This window comes from Monodelphis domestica, chromosome 5, assembly GCF_027887165.1.
Source record: "Monodelphis domestica isolate mMonDom1 chromosome 5, mMonDom1.pri, whole genome shotgun sequence".
NCBI lineage: Eukaryota > Metazoa > Chordata > Mammalia > Didelphimorphia > Didelphidae > Monodelphis > Monodelphis domestica.
Genome location: NC_077231.1, coordinates 199,247,780 through 199,268,749, shown reverse-complemented (window position 1 = coordinate 199,268,749; position 20,970 = coordinate 199,247,780). Strand labels below are relative to the sequence as shown.

General features: G+C 33.0%; 1 protein-coding gene across 9 annotated transcripts in view; it reads left to right on the top strand.

Annotated features, from left to right (window-relative positions):
* ZNF800 (zinc finger protein 800) overlaps window positions 1-20,647 on the top strand; it is a 33,602-nt gene extending 12,955 nt beyond the window's left edge. For 3 of the 9 annotated variants that reach the window (XM_007504254.3, XM_007504255.3, XM_007504253.3), the window contains exons 4-5: window positions 8,744-8,887; window positions 13,546-16,008. In XM_007504254.3, the coding sequence (XP_007504316.1) occupies window positions 8,744-8,887; window positions 13,546-15,245 (1,844 nt within the window). In that variant the 3' untranslated portion in view covers window positions 15,246-16,008. Of the gene's footprint in view, window positions 1-8,743; window positions 8,888-13,545 lie in introns of all 9 variants that reach the window. The other 6 variants (XM_056799659.1, XM_056799658.1, XM_056799661.1 and 3 more) reach the window with 4 other exon arrangements.
* Window positions 20,648-20,970: the final 323 nt, after the last annotated feature.

Sequence of the window (20,970 nt, the reverse complement as noted above, 5' to 3'; positions counted from 1 at the left end):
GAGGTGCTGAGGCGAAGAGGGGATGCTTTCCAGGCAGTGTATCGGCTACTTCAAAGACTGGGAGATGGAGTACTGTGTATGAAGAATATTAGCAAGGCCAGTTTGGCTGGACAATAGAATTTAGGGAGGAGAATAAAGTATACTAAGGCTAGAAAGGCAGGCTGAGACTAGGTTGTGAAGGAGTTTAAATGACAGAGGGATTTATATTTGATCTAAAGGCAAAAGGGGACCATTGGAGCTTATTTAGTAGGGGAGGGACATGGTTAGATCTGTTCTTTAGGAAAATCACTTTTGTAGCAGTTTGGAAAATAGATTTCAGAAGGGAGAGACTTGTAGTAGGAAAACTAGTTAAGAGATTGTTGAAATAGTTCAAATGAGAAGTTATGGGACATCAACCAAGTTGTGGCTGTGTGAATGGAGAGAAGGGGGTTGGATGTAAAGAATATTGTGAAGTTAGAAATGACAAGATTTAGCAACTACATAGATAATGATTGAGAAAACAAAGATAACACTGAAGTTGTGAGCCTGGTAGACTGAAAGAAATGGTGCTTATAATAAAAATTGAGTTCAGAAGAGTGGTGGGTTAGTTGGGAAGGTAATGAGTTGTGTTTTGGCCATATTGAGTTTGAGACATCTATGGAACTATAAATGAGATATTTAGGTTTATACTTTATAGTTAGGATATGTGTCCTATTGTATTTATGCACATCTTTCCCTTATGAGGCTGTGAGGTCCTTGCAAGAAAGGCCTGTATTATAGTTGCACAGTGGCCTCTGCATAGTAGATCATAATATATGTTGAATTCAATTGAGTTTTTTAATAAGAAGTTGTTTCTAGTTTGCTTTATGCTCAGTATATAAAATCTCTAGAGTTAAAGTGTTATTTTAACTAATTATTCGATTAAATAGCCTTTTGAATTCTTCTATGATTATGTGTTCAATTTTTGGTGGAGGTAAGACATATGCATGATTATAACATAAAATAACTGATATTTCATCAAAGACTTTGCATTTCTAAAAGTTAAAATATCTAAGAGACTTTCCTTGAAAGTAGGCATATAATATCCAAATCCAGAGATCATGATGGGTCAAGAGCTTTGTTCAGTTTCTTTTGAAGCCTTTTTATGATGATATTTCCTAGGAAAGAATTTTTTTTTTACATGCAAGTCCTCCAGTTCTTAACACATTATGATCTCTGGATTTGAAAGTTATATGCTTATTAACTGCTTTGTTGTAGTCTGTAAGCCAGTTTTTCTTTTTGTTTTTTGTAATTTGAGGTATCAGCATTTCAAGGCTTCTTACTTTTAAGTGCACTACTAAACCATACTGTTTTTCTTCTAGTCCCTTAAATGATCAGGAGATGAATATCATATAAAATTGATATCATCACTTTTAATTTTTGAAAATTACATAGTCTTCTCCTCTCTAAAGTCCTACCTACTTCTTTGCCTCTTTGTGATTTGGAGATGACTAGGTTCTCAAAAGGTTTTGATAAGTGTTACCAAGTCAAAAAGATTTGATGGATTCTGGATACTAAGAGGCCATAGTGACTAGTTTTTGATCATTGACCATAGTAGATACAGTATGATATAGAGGAAAGAGTCTTGAATTTGAATTTGATTCTTGGCTTGGCTGCTCATTACTTATGCATTACTGGGCAGGTCACAACCTCTGGCTCTTGGTTTCAAAATCTGTAAAATGAGAGTTTGGGATGAGGAGATCTCTAAATTTTAAAGTATAGAGCTGGAAGATAGCTTCAGATTTTTAAATCTTGTGGTCCTGCTTTTCATACATTCTTTTTTTTTTTTAAACCCTTACCGTCTATCTTGGAATCAATACTGTGTATTGGTTCTAAGGCAGAAGTGGTAAGGGCTAGGCAATGGGGGTTAAGTGACTTGTCCAGGGTGACACAGCTGGGAAGTATCTGAGGCCAGATTTGAATCTAGGACCTCCCATTTCTAGGCCTGGCTCTCAATCCACTGAGCTACCCAGCTGCCCCATCATACATTCTTAATGGAATTTGCAGGTCATTTCATTCAATTGTATTTATGATTTTCTGTTGTGATAATTTGAAAAGAAATCTGAAATGCCAGATAACACCAATGAATTAGTAACATCTGTTAGAACTTAAAACTTTTTTTTTTTAAGTTGCTGCCAATGTTGCTCCAGCTTAGCTTTGGGCTTTGCATCCAGTATGTACTTGAGGAGTGATAGAAAGGAGTTGAAAGGCCTTAGAGACAGAGGTGGTCAGATGTGCCTCCCTCTTACTCTGAGCATTTTCTGAAGACCCTTAATAACTCTTAATTTGACTCTTGACCTGAGATTGAGAACCATTTCTTTATAGTAAAATACTCTGATTTTTTTCCCTTTCCTTTTGTTGATTTTTTCACCTTTCAAAGGGGGGAAAATCTAGCTCCAGAAACAATCTAGGAATCAACCCCAAAACATATGTTTGTATTTTGGGGTTGATTCCTGGGTCTGTTGCAAAGTACTATAATAAAAGTGATCTTCTAAAAAAGTTTTTTAAACCATTAATTACCTTCTGTCTTAGAATCAATGCTTATTATCAATTCTAAGGCAGAAGAGCATTAAGGACTGGGCAATTGGGGTTTAATTGACTTGCTCATGTTCATAAATAGGAAATGTCTGAGGTCAGACTTGAACCCATGACCTCTCAACTTCAGGCCTGATGCTTTATCCCATCTGCTATCTGACTTCCCCAAATATGACCTTTAAACTGGTCATCTTATTGCTATCTTAGGACTAGGTAAAAATGGACAATTTGAGAGAGAATTTGTTTTCAATGTGATATGGATAAAAGATTCTTTGGTTTATGGATCCATTAGAATTTAAGCTCACTAAGCAACATGTAGCTTTTTTTTTTTTAAAGCAGTATGGTAGGGAAAAATTAAGAGAATAACTGTTACGTTTGCCGTTGCCATTAATTTTAAGTTTAGACTTGAAGATTCAACTTTCAAAAGATTTTCATTAATTTAAATAATAGAACCCACTATTAGGGGAAGGTACACAAGGTGGTCATGACTATGTGGTATGAAGCAGTAGGCTTATGCTAAAGGTATGATTTGCTTGAGATATCATAAGACTGCTTTTTCATTACTTAAAGGCAAAACTAGATTTTAAACAAATTCAAAACAAAAACTGTAGAGATGGGAATTTTTTTCCTTCCTGATTAGAAATCTGAGGAAATTTAACTGCTGATGATAGAGGTAGGTAGGTATTTCTTGAAATATGGATGCAATAACATCTCATTTAATATTTACTTCTACTTTATCCATGAAGTCTTTCATAATTTCTTCTTTGCATAACTTATAATCTTCACCTTAATCCTGTACTTCTCGAATGTGCCTTTTATTTGTGTATTGCATATGTGTATTTCATTTTTTTGGTTATTTTTATCTATCTGTTGCCTATATTGTAAGAAACATGAGGCTGAGACCAATCAGGTGCCTTTAAATTTTGTAACTTCCCCAGTGCCTAGCACAAGGACACATGGTTAGTGAATAATAAAATTTTGTTAAACTTGGCTACTAAAGACTGCTTTAGCTGGAGTCCCTTAAAGCTGATTTATAAAAGAGCTAATTTCCCAACTGGAACAAGTCACTTAAGATAAACTTTATATGTGTTTTGAAAAAAAATTTAAATTAGTTTTATGGCATGGAATTAAGACTTCTATTCTTATTTATGAATGCATTTCAAAATATTTTGTGCTGCCAGTAGTGCACAAGGATTTATTTATTAAGCACCTGCTATGTGTCTGTAATAGAAAGGCAAAAAGTCCTTGGCCTAAAGAAACTTACACTCTAATTAGAAGAGTTTTTGCGTGATATCTTATCTCAGCTATTCTGTATTACCACTGAAGAAAAAGAGGATATTACTACTGTGCAGTAAGACATTTCTCAAAGTTGTTCAAAATGCAAGTTTATAAGATATTTTTAAGACCTGATTTTTATCACAGTGCTTACATAGTGCTTTAAGACCACTTTGATATACATTTATCTATTTTCTTTCAAACATGAGGTACCTACCATGCATTGTCTTTTTTGATTCTCTTTACAACTCTGGAATATGCAGGTCAGGTATCATTCCTGTTTTATAGAAGAGAAAACTCAGATTCTGGGAGGTTAAGTAAGTTGCCCAAGGTAAGCACAAAGCTGGGACTTGCTGGCTTCTCAGTCCATTGGCCTTTCAATGTCATATGTTTTATTTTTTAAAACATTTCTTAATAGTTTCAGACACATCATAATGTATAGTAAGCTTTTATTGCCTACTGAACAAAATGTGTATATCTTGCTTCTGTTGATTTTCCACTTTGCATATCCTGATTGGAACCCTACCTTCCTTCCTGAAATGTATGCTATTTTGATACATTTTAAGTTGAAAATAATTAGGTATATAAGTTTTAATTTAATAGATTTATGCAGTAGAAATCTTTTTGTCTTCATGACTTTTAGGTTGTACTTTTTCTTAGAACAGTTCGCTAAGAGAACAGTCATATAAAAGTTTATTGAGTAAAAGATATTTTATCCAGTTAATTGTTTTGAACAGAACTTCTGCATTTTGGTTGTAGGATATATTTTTAAGTCTTTGTTTTGCTTTCATTCTACTGTTTTCCTCTTGGAGTATCTACTTAAATTCTAAGGATGCTCACTTTAAGAATATCTTTTAAACTGTGCCTTGAAAGCACAAGCTTATAGAGGTATCACAAAAGGATTATGAATTCCTTTAAAATGCCATTATATTGCTCTGTGACTTAACAGGCCTTCTAAAGAAGACTAGGGTCATGTATCAGTGTATAACAGGCAAACATAGCATACCAATTAGAAAATTGTTATTGGTGAAGCCACAATAATGGAAAACTGTCAAGTGCGTTCTTCTGGCTATCTTAGCAGCATAATGTATCTAATGAAGTATAAAGAAACAAAACTAGATTGTCTTACAGAAAACAGCTGGATAGTAATGTGTTGTGTCAAATCATGAGCCTAATAATTTAAGACTGATCCCTGTATTTTTCTTAGAAAGATCTTCTGATTGCTGTCCCTCATTACATATACATATTGTTGCCATTATATAATGATATGAAATAATCAGGGATGATGTCCTAAGATCTTATGTGTCAGATCCCTATCTGTGGGTGAAATGATTTGTGTGAAGATTCTAATTTTTAATAGCATTCAGAAAACATTAGCTCAATTTATACAAAGTATAATATTCTGAGTTAACTCAGATGATTTCCACCAACTAAGAGAATGTATGTATGTGTGTATGTGTATATTGTGATATGGAAATCACTTTAAAAGACTGATATATATTAATTTAAGGTCGCCAAGGAATTCAGCTATGTAATTCCTAAAATAAAAACTCAAGTCAGCTGTTAACCTTTTTATGGTGTTTTAATTACAAACAGGAGGAAGAAAAGTATTAGAGGGAAAAAGAAAGAGGGGGGGGAAAGGGAGAGAAGGGAATAGGGCTTAAATACTCACTCTGCTTAAGCTGAGCCAAAGGCCCAAGGCCCTGGATAGCCGAGGCAAAGAAAAGAGATCAGTCCCTATCACTCACATGACCAAAATGGAGAAACAGTCTCAGGGCTCCTTCTACACTAAGCACCAGGCTCCAACCACCACCTCTCCTCCACACAGGCAGACCCCAGAACCCCTGAGCTGTCCTCTACCTCACTTCCTGTGTCTCACCTGTGCCAATGGTGGCTCTAGCTTATCCTAGGACCGCCCAGAGGTCTGTCTTTTTTGCACATGTCTGTTGAAGGCCATATTCTCAAATAATTAAATCTTGAGCTTTGCTGCAACCCTTCCTAAATCCTGTTACCCTGAGTAGGGTGGAGATTGTAGTTTCCAAGACCTGATTCTGTCATTCCAAGAATCTCTATTGTTATTGATCAAGAAATAGCCAAATCCCATCCTCTAAAGAATGGTTTGAACAGGGTTGAGTAGTTTTGAAATTCACAATATACACATGTAAACATGTACACATGTACACATATAAATGAATGTATGTATATATTCATTCCCTTAATATATATGTATATATTCAATATGTATGATGAAATAGATCATAGCACTTTCTTCTTGAAAAATAATAACATTTCTGTAGTGCTTCAAAGTTTACAAAATACTTCAAACCAAATCATACCAAAATGTGAAGTTCATCATAGCTAATTTTTAAAGATTGTCTTCAGAGTTCCAGTTTGCCAATTGAAGTAATAAGTAATAAAAGCACCATGTATAGGAAGAGGGGAATATTTTGTCTGACTAACTCCCTATTTAAAAATTGAGTATACTATAAATATTTGATTAGTGTTAGGGTAGCTTAGTCAGGATTTAATACAGATATTTGTTTCTTGGTATGAAATGCAGTGCTTTCCAGTTATCAACTCTCGGTTATAGTCAGTTAAAAACTTGTATTTTAATTCTGCTTTGCGATTATCCTATGGTAAAATGAGAGAAAGGGGAAAATTTCAGCCTAGGGACATAGCCATTTCTTTGTATTTATTAATGTTCTCCTAGTATTTTTTAATATTATTTGTAGATAGGGGGCAGCCGGTTAGCTCAGTGGATTGAGAGCCAGGCCTAGAAGCAGGAGGTCCTAGGTTCAAATCTGGCCTCAGGTACTTCCCAGCTGTGTGACCCTGGGCAAATCACTTAACCCCCATTGCCTAGCCCATACCACTCTTCTGCCTTGGAAATATACATATTGATTCCAAGATGGAAGGTAAGGGTTTAAAAAAAAATAAGAAAATATTATTTTTAGATATGCTAAAATATTTTTATATATTTTCCAGTTTATATTATTTGCCAGTCTTTACTCTGTTGAATCCGATTCTGGCTTATATTTGCGTGATATAAATATTTAAATTTGTATACTTTAAGAATCTCTTTCCAAAAAAAAATGTCAAATTGGATTTTTTTGATTCATTCTAGAAGTCTTGTTTTGTTTCATTTATGAGTTGGGAGTGTGATATAATTCTCTTCTCATTGAGGGAATCCTCCTGGTCCTCAGATGTATAACTTTAGAGCATTTTTGATTGTTGCTAGAATGTTAGAATGTTGTTAGAATCAGATAGGGGAAATGAAGGCATTTAGCTAAGGAAATATCACCAGAGTAGTGTCTATGGTCTCCAATACTGCCTCTTCACCCACAGGAGTAGTTGAACAATTATATATCAGGGTAAAGTGAACACAGACACCCATATTTGTGTTCTGGTTTAGCCATATATTAAGAATTAGTAATCTTCTTTCTGAATTCATTGAGAAGTATTCTAACATGGAATAAGCAGGGAATTTGTAGTCACAGAGATCTTTTCAGCTTTTTTTCATCCACTTATCTTTCTTGTGTCTTAATTTTATATTATTATGTAATGCCTTTGTTCTAAAGAATCCAAAGCACTTTTCGTGTATTTTTATTTATATTTACAGAGTTCATTTGAATTATGTAGGAGTTGTGTTTTCCTTATTTATAGATGAACAAACTGAGGCATACTGATCACATAACTAGTCATCTCACTAGTTTATGCTGGAATTAGAACATAAACCTAGATCTCTTGATTTCTAGGAAATGGACTAGCCTGGGAATCAGGAGATCTGAGATAATACCTACTATGCTACTATCTAGTTATTTGAGTTTAACTTTTCTGGGCCTTGCTTTCCTCATCTGGCTGAAGAAGAATTTGGATTAAAGCAGGAGATCTTAATTTGGGATCCATGAATAAAAAAAATAGGATTGATTTCCTTTATAATCCTATGTATTTTATTTTACTCATTTAAAAACATTATTCTGAGAAAGGATCCATCGGCTTTACCAGGCTGCCAAAATGATCCATGACACTCAAAAAAAGGATAAGAACTCTTGGATTAGATGATTGTTAATGACATCTTTCCAGTTCACTAAAACTAATTTTACTAGAGCGAGTCATTTAATACAAATGTTTCAGATCATTTATAGTGACATTTTAAGGAATGGCTAGTGATCTTAAAGCGTTTTGATAACTGTCAGAGCTGGGATATTTTTAATGCAATCAGAAGCATTTATAGCCCCTGTCAGTTGTTCTACAGAAATGTAAATTCTTTGATAAATACAGCAAAAATGTATTCCATTGATATCCTTTAAAATGTCTTTAATATACCATAGAAAATATATCATAGAAATACTTGCCAGAATTTGAAATATTTTAACACTTAAACTTAGCCCCCTAGATGCAGTACTTCAGGACAGTTATAGTTTTCTCTTTTAGCATCTGTATAAACTAGGTCAATATTATTTACATTTTTATATTGAAGAAGCTGAATTTGAATTAATTTAGGATTGCAGATCAAGGTTATCTATCAGCTTGTCTGTGCCAGAAACTATAAAACTACAATATAAGGGAGATGAAGGAGGATTCATCTTTGCTTCTCAAATTTATTCTTTAAAAAAAAAAAAACCCCGACACTTGAGAAGTATAGTCTTTTTGATTCTACCTTTAGATGTAGCATTTGAATGATATTATTTCCAGATCTTGGCACTTCCTGGAAAGTAAATCTGAACCAGGACAGAAACCTCACGTTTTAGATTTCATCCATATAACTGAATAAGGAACATAGTCTTACTTAGGACTTAGATATTGTGTCTGTATTCATTTTTGGTTTCATGTAGTACTTCATTTTTTATTTATCATCAGTTTTTGCTTAGTTTTGAGGTATGCACTTAAATTTCATTTTTCTTTCTTCCCCCAGGAACTAAACAACTAAAACACATTTTATTAAGAGATGTGGACACAATTTTTGAGTGTAAATTATGTCGCAGTCTCTTCAGAGGATTACCAAATTTAATTACTCATAAAAAATTCTACTGCCCTCCAAGTCTCCAGATGGATGACAGTAAGTTTCTTTCACTAAAATCTTCATTTATGCATTTTAGAGTTGTTCATACCCTGTAGTTTTCTGCTTTAGAACATTATTAGCTTGAAGCTACGAATAATTTCAGTAATGAAGAATAAAATAAAATTGCCATCTCACTTTATTATTATCCAGTTATCAGACTGGCCCTTTTAGATTAGTGGTCTCCACTTGATTTTTTGCAAATAACACTGTGTGGAAATTTTTTCCACCAGTACAGATCAGCAACTCATATGTAATTAGTCTTTTCAGAGTTGCCCGAGGCACTCAAAGGGTTAAATGATTTGCTTATGTTGGCATAGCTAGTTCATGTCAGAGGCAGGTCTCCAACACAGATCTTCTAGATCCCAGCCCTGGCTTTCTCTCCTGACACTACATTACCTCTTATATATACTTCCCCTCCAATATATTTGCATTAAGATTTTTTATGTTGACTATGTGTATTTGTGTATGATTGATGCCTAAATGAACTATGGAGTTTGGTTTCAGGATTTGTTTTTCTTTTTAGTACTTATTTAAATATCACTTTTTAAAAAATTGCTCATTTTTACTCATCTATATAGGATGATTTACCTAGAATCCCTTTAGATAAGGATGGTTAAAAAAAAATTAATAGGAGCTAGGTTGTGAATAAATGAATGAAAGGGAAAAGGTGTTAGTCGATCTAGCAGAGAACTTGCCACTTAGCATGCATTTTTTGCTTGGATTTGGGCTTTGTTTCCTCTTGTGTTTGTTTTTTAATTTTATTAATGGGGATGATAAGAGATATGTACTTTGACTTCTAAACAACTCAATTTTAATTTTTTATGAATCTTTGTTTAAAATTTTAGGGTTTTGTGTAAAATTCACTGTTTTTTCTAGTAGTTGTGCTTGCCAAATGATGGGTAATCTGATTGCAAATATTAAATATTTGCAAAGAATAGAAATTTAGCAAACTCAGTTTTTAAGTGTTAACCTGTTTAATTGACTAAATATATGAATTTCTCAGGATTGAATTAGCATCTCTAAATGTAAAGTTTGTGCTTTAAAGAATTCAAGTTCTTTGTAATGTTTTATTAAATAATAGTTGACTTGGAAGATAATTTTCATTATTTAACATTCTGAAATTTATCATTACTTTGTATCATTACTTGTATCAAATTAGAGAAAGTTTTTTGATACAAGGTTTCCAAATTAAGAGTTTATGGAGTTATTTTTTTACCTTGCATTTTGTGAGTGAAACTAGAAAATATAAGTTACATACATATTAATATTCCCTCAAATACCCTAACTTCCCATTTTCTCATTCTCATTTTCTCTGACTTCCTGCTTCATTCTACCTCAGCTATATAGAGATAATCATTCTCCGGATCTTGCCATCATTCATAAATATTCCTCTTTCATGTTCATGAACTCCAAAATTACTTTATCTGATTATGATATTTTAATAGTCTTTCCTTATATCTTTCTTTGTCCTCAATGGGACCTCTAGTCTCTTTAGCTCTAAATAGTTTCTCAGTCCATCACTCTTGTATTGTCTATCCCCTCCTCCTTTCCCAATATAGATCCTTTCACAAACCACATCAAATCATACTAGCTTCTTTTGAATCACTTGCCTCTTTTTCCTGTCACTGATCACACCTTGCCAGACTCCAAACCTGTATTATTTCCCTTATCCTTATCTTTTTCCTTCATTCCATTTCAGATGCTACTTAGTAGAACTGGAGGAAATATTAGGTCCATTATAAGTTCTGTCATCTGATTTCAACTGGATATTCACTACAGCTAGACAGGCCTTTTCTTTAATTGGTTTTCTATTCCACTTTATAGTGGTTGTCCCAGATCTTCCTGTTTCTCCTTAAGCATTCCATGGTATCCCATCCTCAATTGTCTTACCTTGAGGTTTCAGTTGTTGTTTAGTTGTTTTTCACTCATGTCTGACTTGTGTTGCCATTTGGAGTTTTCTTGGTGAAGATGCCAAAGTGGTTTGACATTTCCTTCTACTACTTGTTTTATAGTTAAGGAAACTGAGGCAAACAGGATCAAAGTGACTTATCCAAGGTTCACAAAGCTAGTAAATGTTTGAGGCTAGATTCAAATTTGGGAAGATGAATCTTCCTAATTCCAAGCCCAGTATTCTATCCAGTGTGCCAACTAGCTGCCCCCTTAGTTGAAGAACTAACTTCAGATCTCACTGAAAAAAAGTGAAATCATTTGTCTAGAGCTCTCTCTTCTCCTCATTTCACATTTCTTTTGACATAATTCTCCACTGTCTCCTTTATTCTGGTCTCTGATGAAGAGATTATTCTTCTCTTTGCCAAAACTAAGTCTTCTATGAGCATTCTTTTCTTTTCCAGCAGATTGGTTTCTACTATCAGGGGAGTCTACTATATCTTGTATTTACATAATTATTTGTATGTTATCTCTTCCATTAGAATGATAACTACTTGTTGACAGAAACTGTTTTGCCTTTCTGTGTATTTAGCATAGTGGCTTATGTGTAGTAAGTATTTAACAAATCTTAGTTAATTGATTCATTTTAGCTTGGTTAAAGTGTACTGTAGGCCACAGAGAAATTATTATTCCGTGAACATTAAGTTCAAGGCCCTTGCTTGCAAAGGTGCTTGCATGCAAAGCTGAAGACAACTTTTAGGCTGTGTTTAGTCTATTTAGGGATTTAAGATAGATAATAATTATAATGCAAGTTAGAATATAAGTAGAGAAGTTACATAAAGTTCAGTGATGTAGCTAAAGAAAGAAGTATTACTTTTATCTGGGAGGGTCAGGAAGGGGTTGTGGACGAGGTGGCAACCAAATTGGACCTTTTTAGATGGGGGTGGGGCAGAATTTCAACAGTTTAATGTTGGGAAGGTTAGAATCCATTTCAGACAAGGGGGATGGTGGGAACAAAGGAAGGAAGGAAGCAATACAATGAGACAAATTAGAGATATGTAGTCTAGGTCAGCTGGAGAGTAGAATATGTGAAGGAGAATTGCTTAGGCTATAAACTGATCTTACTGTTTGAGCTATGATTACTTTTCCTTTTTTTAATTCCTAAGATATGATTTTAAATATGACTAAAGTAAATACAATTCCTTTCTAACTAAAAGGCAGAGTGCTGAATTAGCATTTGCATTTTTTTTAGTTGTTACTTTTGTTAATGATGAGATAGCATTTTTCTAGACCATTCTAAGATTAAAATTGATTAAGAATCTACCCAGTTAGTGAAGGCTTTTATTTTGCAGTACTTATTCCAAAAGAAGGAATTTTACCTTATCTGAAATTATCACTTTACCCATATACAGGGCACAGATGATTAGAGAAGGAAATAATAGCTACCAGAAAAAAAAAGTGGAGTTCCAAACTTTATTTTGGGGTAGCTAAGTGGCACAGTGGTGAGTACTGGGCCTGGAGTCAAATTCAGCCTCATATGTGTATTAGCTGTGGGACTTAGAGCAAGTCACTTTAACCTCCATTGGTTTTAGTTTTCTCATATGTAAAATGGGGATAATAATTGTACCTCCCAGGCTTGTTGTGAGCATCAAATGAGATAAAAATTGTAAAGCATTTGGCACATACATAGTAAATGCTATATAAATGTTAGCTTTTATTATTGACTTAATATTCATAACTAAACTTGAGAATGACTAGTGTTTTATAAAATAGCCATATTGTTGTCCTGTTATTAATAGTTCACTAGACAATTCTTTTACATGTGTATTTTATTATTTGCTTAGGGGGAAATTCACATATCAAGGAAATAAAACTAGCTACATTTCTGGAATAGTCATCAGTAGCTATATAGAAATATATCATGTTCTTTAGACACCGTTAGAACTGATTCTAATAAATATATCTATGATTCATGACATATCTGTTCATGTGCTCAAATTTTCTCTCAATTGAAAAATCCCTTTCATTTGCATAATGTGCTCCATAATTGTTTGAAAGTCTTATATAATTAAGATGGATTTCTTTATAATAAATTAATTTAATGGATATTTTTCCATTTTAGCTTATATATTTAAAGCATTTCCTTTAAAGTTTTCCATATCATATATATCCATGCCATGTTATGTTAATTGATCTTCGCTTTTGTAGAAATATTATTTAAATATTTCAAAATAATATGGTACTTGGTACTTAGGAAGTACTTAAGTGCTAGTTGACTGATTTTTAACAAAGTATAAAATTTGACTTAGATTATATTGTTTATAGAGATTATTTTTCACTTATACAATTTAAATTGATAGAAGTAGTATGGTATAGTTGGATATAGTGCTGGGCCACAAAGACTTGTATTCATATCTTGCCTCTATTACTTATTAGCCCAGTTATCCTGGGCAAGTCACTTAACTTCATGTTCCTCTCCATCCCCAGATTAACATAACAAATTTATAATAGTATAATTATGCCATCAGAAGTGGAAACAAATATGATATAAAGCTGTATCTATTACTAGAAAGTTACATTTTTGTGTTATATTGGCAATATAAATTAAAGTAAAAGTATATTAACCAGTTGTACTTTTATAGAATACTGGGAAGTCTTATAATAAGTAAAAAAGTCTAGATGATTTAGTAAATATTTTTTCAGATGTTCATATTATTTTTTAGAATATGAACTAGAACAAACCTAAAATGATGTTTTTGTTTTAACAGACCTTCCTGATGTAAATGATAAACAAAGCCAAGCCATAAATGATCTCCTAGAAGCCATTTATCCAAGCGTGGACAAACGAGAATATATTATTAGGCTAGAACCCATAGAAACTAATCAGAATGCAGTGTTTCAGTATATTTCAAGGACTAATAACCCAGCTGAGGTCACTGAGTCAAGTAATTCTCCTGATCAAACTCAAGTTCAGATGCAAGAACCTAACACTGAACAGTCCAAAACAACTCCAGTTCCAGATGCAGAAGTAGAAATTGTAGAGTCCCCACCTACAGAAACAGTTGCAAATGAAGCAACACCAGCTTCTGATGAACAGCCTCAGGAATCACACACTGACTTGGAAACTTCTGATAATTCTGATTTTGGCCACCAGTTGATTTGTTGTCTTTGTAGAAAAGAATTCAACTCCAGACGTGGTGTTCGCCGGCACATTAGGAAAGTACACAAAAAAAAGATGGAAGAACTAAAGAAGTACATTGAAACACGAAAGAATCCAAACCAGTCTTCTACTAAAGGACGCAATAAGAATGTTCTAGTAACATTGAGTAGAAGTTGTCCAGTATGTTATAAATCTTTTGCTACAAAAGCGAATGTAAGGAGGCATTTTGATGAAGTTCATAGAGGACTGAGGAGGGATTCAATTACTCCTGATATAGCTACAAAGCCTGGGCAGCCTTTGTTCCTGGATACTGTTTCTCCTAAAAAATCTTTTAAGACTCGGAAACAAAAGTCTTCTTCAAAGGCTGAATACAATTTAACTGCATGCAAATGCCTTCTTTGCAAGAGGAAATATAGTTCACAAATAATGCTTAAAAGACATATGCAAATTGTCCACAAGATAACTCTTTCTGGAACAAACTCTAAAAGAGAGAAAGGCCCTAATAATACTGCCAACAGCACAGAAATAAAAGTAAAAGTTGAACCATCAGACTCTGTAGAATCTTCACCCCCTTCTATTACCCATTCTCCACAGAATGAATTAAAGGGAACAAATCATTCAAATGAGAAAAAGAACACACCGGCAGCACAGAAAAATAAAGTTAAGCAAGACTTGGACAGCCCTAAATCAACGAGTCCTTCTGCTGCAGGTGGCCAGCAAAAAACCAGGAAACCAAAACTTTCAGCTGGCTTTGACTTCAAGCAGCTTTACTGTAAACTTTGTAAACGCCAATTTACTTCCAAACAGAACTTGACTAAACACATTGAGTTGCACACAGATGGAAATAACATTTATGTTAAATTCTATAAGTGTCCACTTTGCACTTATGAAACGCGTCGGAAACGTGATGTGATAAGGCACATAACTGTGGTTCACAAAAAATCATCACGTTATCTTGGGAAAATCACAGCCAGTTTAGAGATCAGAGCTATAAAAAAGCCCATTGATTTTGTTCTAAATAAAGTGGCAAAAAGAGGCCCTCCAAGGGATGAAGCGAAGCAGAATGATTCAAAACATGATGGAACTTCTAATTCTCCCAACAAAAAGTATGAAGTAGCTGATGTTGGCATTGAAGTAAAAGTTACAAAAAACTTTTCTCTTCACAGATGCAATAAGTGTGGAAAGGCATTTGCAAAAAAGACTTACCTTGAACATCATAAGAAAACTCATAAGGCAAATGCTTCTAATTCACCTGAAGGAAATAAAACCAAAGGCCGAAGTACAAGATCTAAGGCTCTTGTCTGGTGAGGAACAGTTACAGAGTTTTGCTTCCCCCCTACCCCCCTTTCAAACTAAAAAAAAAAATATCATTTGGCCATAACTTATAGCAGGTTCCATTCTAACAGCTAACATGCCACATATCTGATGGCATTGGGAACTGAGGAGAAATGTACCTATTGCATTTGCTTCAGTGACCTTTATTCCACTGACTTGGGAACAAAAGTTAACTTCAGAGCTTATCTTCTACAGGACAATGCAACATAGCTATAGGTAGCATGGAGCCAATGCTATTCTTTTAATATTGTAATATATGTGCATTTATATTGGCTTATGTTTATAGTAGAAGTCCTCTGTTTTACTAATTTTGCACAGATTTGATTCAGCAACTTAGTCTACTAATGAACTTTATGCAGGAAAGTTAAAGAGATAATAGAATAAAGATTTGTGAAGGCTATAATTATAGGAAAAATCTTTTAAGGCACTGTAATTATTGTAAAATTGATTTGTGATGGCTCAATAAAGTGCTACACAGAAAAATCTCTAAGTTAATTTAGAATAATTAGTAATAAGGCATTTATTAATTACTTTTAACATAGTGTTTCAAGGCAAGGGGAAAACTTAGTAAACAAAAATTTGGATTTTGTAAAAATTTGGATTTTGTTTTCTTGCTAGGGTCTTTTGGTTACTGTTTTTTAGTTTTGTTCTATGAAAAAAATGGTAATTTAGTTAGTCCCAAAATGTTTTAATTTTTCCCCTTTTGTTCAAATAAACTTTTTGGTGATTATTTCAACCTAATTAATAATTTTACCTCAAGGATTTTTTGTTTTGCTTTGTTTTTGTATGTATAGCAGGAAATAGGTTAACATTCCTAATGGGGAAGAAAAGAGTTTTAAACATAACATTTTAAGAAAATTTTGGAATAAATACAAGTTTTAAAATGCAATATAAAGTGCAGAATAAATTATCTATCCTTTGCTTGTTTTTGCAAATACATCTATTTTAAAGAATTTATCATTAATACTTGAATATCCCTTGTATTGATGCCTCTGATGAATATTAAATTAATTTTTGGAGTCAGCTTCTAAAGCAGATAACTTAGTTTTAATATTGAGTGGCTTAAACTGTGTATAAGCTTAAAGTCACAAACTTTTCATTCTATTTATGTGGAAAACTTTAAATGGATTATTGTTTGTTATTCTTTTTACTATTATATAATTTTAAGGTTTTATTGGCAAACTCAAAGGTGTTAATTTATTCCCATTTCTCCTCAGATAACTTCAAGTGATGTACGGAAAGGTTTGGAGTTCATTTGTGTGGAAAGACTTTAAATTGGTGTTAGAACCACTAACGTCTTCAAATGGTACTATAAGGAAAAAAAGAAAAATATTTTCATAAATATTCAACTGTTACTGCTGTTTTTTAACTAAATTAATAACCATCTGACAACATGTTTCTAAGGCCATTGCCTCTTCCAACACTTTCAAGTAGCTGTGAAGTTAACCTTATTCTACCTACATCATAGTTTGTCTTATCTTGTGTATTTGGTCTACAGGTTCATCTTACTATATTTAAAAACAAAAAACAAAATGCAATATTTGTTTTTTCCTTAAAGACAAGAAGCTTTAGGCAGTCAACAACCTGAGGGAAATATCTCTGCTGGTGGTGTTATTTGACAAAGAAGTTCTATCGTAGTTTCATTTTGTTTGGCAAGATTTTCATCCAGGTTATGTGCATGATTTCAGATTTTTCTCCAGTGAATGTATACTAAGAACAAACGAGTCTATTAAACACAGAGGAACTTAAGTCTGCTGAATATTAGTACTTGTCCTCACATCAGTTCATCTCCAACTGATTTTCTAGTGTAATGAAAGTTTTATTGTACTAAAGATAGTATAGAGAAAGTTCCAGTTCATTTTCATGCATGGTTCGTAGCAACACCTTTAATTTGTAAACATCTGAGGTTTTTATGAAAATCAAACATTCCCCTATTTTTTTCTTTAAATTTTATACACAAGCACTTTAATGATAGATACAACTTAATTTTTCAGTTTCTATTTTTTTAAATGGGCAACACATTTACTAATGTTAATATGAAGGTAGTAAATATCTTACTGATATTTTATATTTACAGACAATCCATGCACAACCACTTCTTATGATGCAAGTTTTATTTCTTTAAATATTGCTACTTAGGGAGGAAGAAAGGAGAAACCAAGGAAACTTTTTTCTCTCAAGAAAATTTCAAGCGACCACTTTAGATAACATTTGATTTTTGCTATGAAATTTGCAAAATAATGAATTCTTTTCCAATTTATAATCAAGATTTTAGGGAAAAAAAAAGGCAGACCTATCATTACAAATTTCTTGGTAGGTTTCTGTGTACCAACATTTTGTACTTTTTAGGAAAACACATTTTGTTTTTAGAAATTTGTGTCAAAATTATCCTAATTTCAAAAGGTTCAAGAGAAAATATACCATGTTTTTATCATAGGTTCACACCTGTAATTAGGAGGGACCCTGTTTCCATTTACTTTTTGTATAAAATCTAAAAATGTTGAAGATCACAATGAGAATAAAATGCTTCTTTAGATAGAAAAACATTTAGCCTTCCTAGTGCTTTGCACTAAAATATACTGTGAAAGGAAACTAGAAAGACTGTAACTGTTGCTGGAAATGTTCTATATTGAATGTACATTCTTTTGTTTGGACAAATGTACTGTATGTGATGGAAATAAACCAGACTCGAAGTCACTTCAGCTAAATGTGCTTCAACAAAGGTGCATTGGTTGAACCGTAAATGCTTATTATCCACTTTATTCAGTTACTATGAGCAGCTGTACTTAAATTGTATCCTTTTGTTAGCTTTGTTTTTAAACTCTTTAAAGTAATGATTTTCTCTTTAATTTAAAAGCAAATCTACATGTGGAAAAAGTACTTGTAGGTAGGATGAACAAATGTACATCTTTTTAGGGAACTAAATTTAAAGTTAGTATTGCATTTCTAGTTAGTGTAGCTGATTCAACATTATTGAACCTGTATATTTAGTTTTTGAAGGTACTTCATACATTCCTACACATTAAATGTACTTACTCCAAAACACTTTCCAAATTCCTAATTTTTAGTCATGAAACAGTGGCAGTAATATATGAAGATTCCTTGAAACTTTGAAGAACTTCTTGATACTGCTTTTCCTCAGTGGTAATCTGCCTTTCTCTTTATTTTTTTCACTCCTTGATGACTTAGTCTTTAGGGATAGCATGATTTTTGGAATTTCCTTTCTCTGATAACCTTTTTCTACAGTCATACCCTCTATTGATTGGCTGTAAATTTATTTTAAAGATACAGAGCAGGCAGAAGAAAGGAGACAAGAAAGAGGTGCAAAACGTTCTTAAGTTAGGTCATGTAGAAGATAAGCACATGACATTGAAATAAGATTTGCCTTAGAAATAGAAAGAGTTGGGCTAGCAAAAACAATTTTTTCCCCCTACAAGGTCTAGCATAGTAGATCATAACAAAGATGAGTTGTAGAGGAAATAGCAGTAATCTGACAAATTTTAATAGGTTGAGAAACTTTAGAGAAATAAGAGATTATTTCTTCCCATTTCTTTCTGGCTAACACCATTGCTTCTCAGTTTAAGACTCTCTCTAACTCTGTCTCTGAACCCAGAGACTTCAGATAAGGTTTCAGATATCTGAGGAGAAAGCTAAGAAATTTCTGCTAGAAGCATTGATACACACATATGCATATATATGTATATATATATGTGTGTGCATGTACATATGCACATACATATGTATGTATAAGAAATGTAACTTTTTAATGTGCCTTTTAATTGTAGGGGAAGAGTTATTGAAACTAGAAGTAACTAAAACTTTCCTGGAATTTAGAACTGATACTCACTACTATATATGCCCAGCTTCTTGGCTAGCATGAAGGTTTCACTTAAAGATTCCATTTATCTGATGTATCTTCTACTCAAGTAAAATAAAAGAGGGGAAGTTGGAAAATATTATGCCATTTAACATGAAGACAAATCTAAGAAAGCATTGTTAATATTACCTTATGGAAGGATGCTTGTTAAGGGATCTTTTACATGTTTTGTTAATTCACAGTAAGCAGTTCTTATTGATTCATTGCTTTATCTCATATAAAGAATGAAATCTGAGGAAAATATGGATTACCAAAATTTAGTTTTTAACTTACCTCTTTATAGGAGTTGATTTTTGCTTCAACTGATTTGATTTTTTAAAGTAAATTTTGATTCTTTAGAATTATGTTAAATGTTTGTTACTATATTAATACTAAAATGATTATTAGTTTTCCTCAGACTTCTGGGTTTTACAGAGGTTATATAAATATATTAAGTGAAGAATCCTGTAGTTTCATCATAATTTGAGATTATGGGGATGGGAGAAGAAATTTTCTTCTGCCTTGCAGCACTGGCTGTTGTCCTGGTGACTTCCAGACTGTATTTGGGTATGTAGAAGATCTCTTTTTAGGAAGCTTGACCATATGGATGAGCTTTTCCAGTATCAAATTTGATGGCAGTAATTCTGTTAAATATACTGAAATTACACCTCTTGGCTCCTGAAAATTTAAAGACTATGAAAATATGTGGATGTGACAATAAGTGTTACTTACTGTGCTTAAGACACTTACTTCTAAATAACCTAAACTTTACTAATATAGTATGTTAGCTGTAAAAATTATAGTGTGAATCAGATAATGTAAACTAACATACACATACAGTGAATGGGCTAGCTCCTACTTCTGGGAACTTTCCTAGTCTCTTTCAGACCTTTAAAAACTAAAAAAGCCTTCAGGATGAAAAAATATATATATATAGGGTCAGGGAGAGCTGTTTAATGATGACTTTGGTCTAAGCCCCATTCATTGTGTACAAGGTATATATTAGAATGTTACATAAAATATTTGTCCATTTCCTCATCCAAACATTCCCTATTTCTGTCTTGACCTCAAAAAATTTCCTTTCCTTTCCATAATACCTATCTGTAACTTCTTCCTTATTCCTTCCAACTTTTTTTTTCTTCCAACATCTTGACTAATTTACATAAAAACAGGATGGGGGGAATGAAAAAAGAGTAAAAGATATCCAAGAAAGGGAAGCATTGTCATCAGTTTTATGTCCCAATCCTTCAACTCATTCTGTTGGGAAGGTCGCAGATTTATGCAGCTTAATGACCTGCGTGACTGTAATTTATGAAACTAACTGCAGACAGGCATATCTCAGCAAAAAATGCCAAAATGGAGCTGTTGATATTATTGGTGCCCATAAAGGAATAGAATTGTCTTGCTTTTATAACTGATTTTGAGGTATAGGGGCTGTATCTTTGAATTAATTTTGTGTAGTCCCTAGCACGTTGTCCTGTATACCCAGGCACTTGAATAAATACTTGATGATGTAAAAGCAGGGAGTGGCCTTTTCCATCTCAAAAATACTTGGTTATATGCCTTTGTAACTTTGAAGTTTTTTTTTCATTTCTTTTTAAATGGAAAATATTAATAGATTACATTTTTTTTTGTGGAAAGTACCACAACAACTGAGGGAAGGTGAGAAATTATGAAAAGAAGGAGAATTCTGAATTCAAAATAATACAATATGTTTATGTAGTGATTTATAATTTTAAAAATGCTAATATTAGGTATTTTGTGGTAGGCATCTCATTTTGCATTCCACTTTGTGGGGATAAATATATATATCTGTGAAGTTCTTTTGTAAATATCACCTAG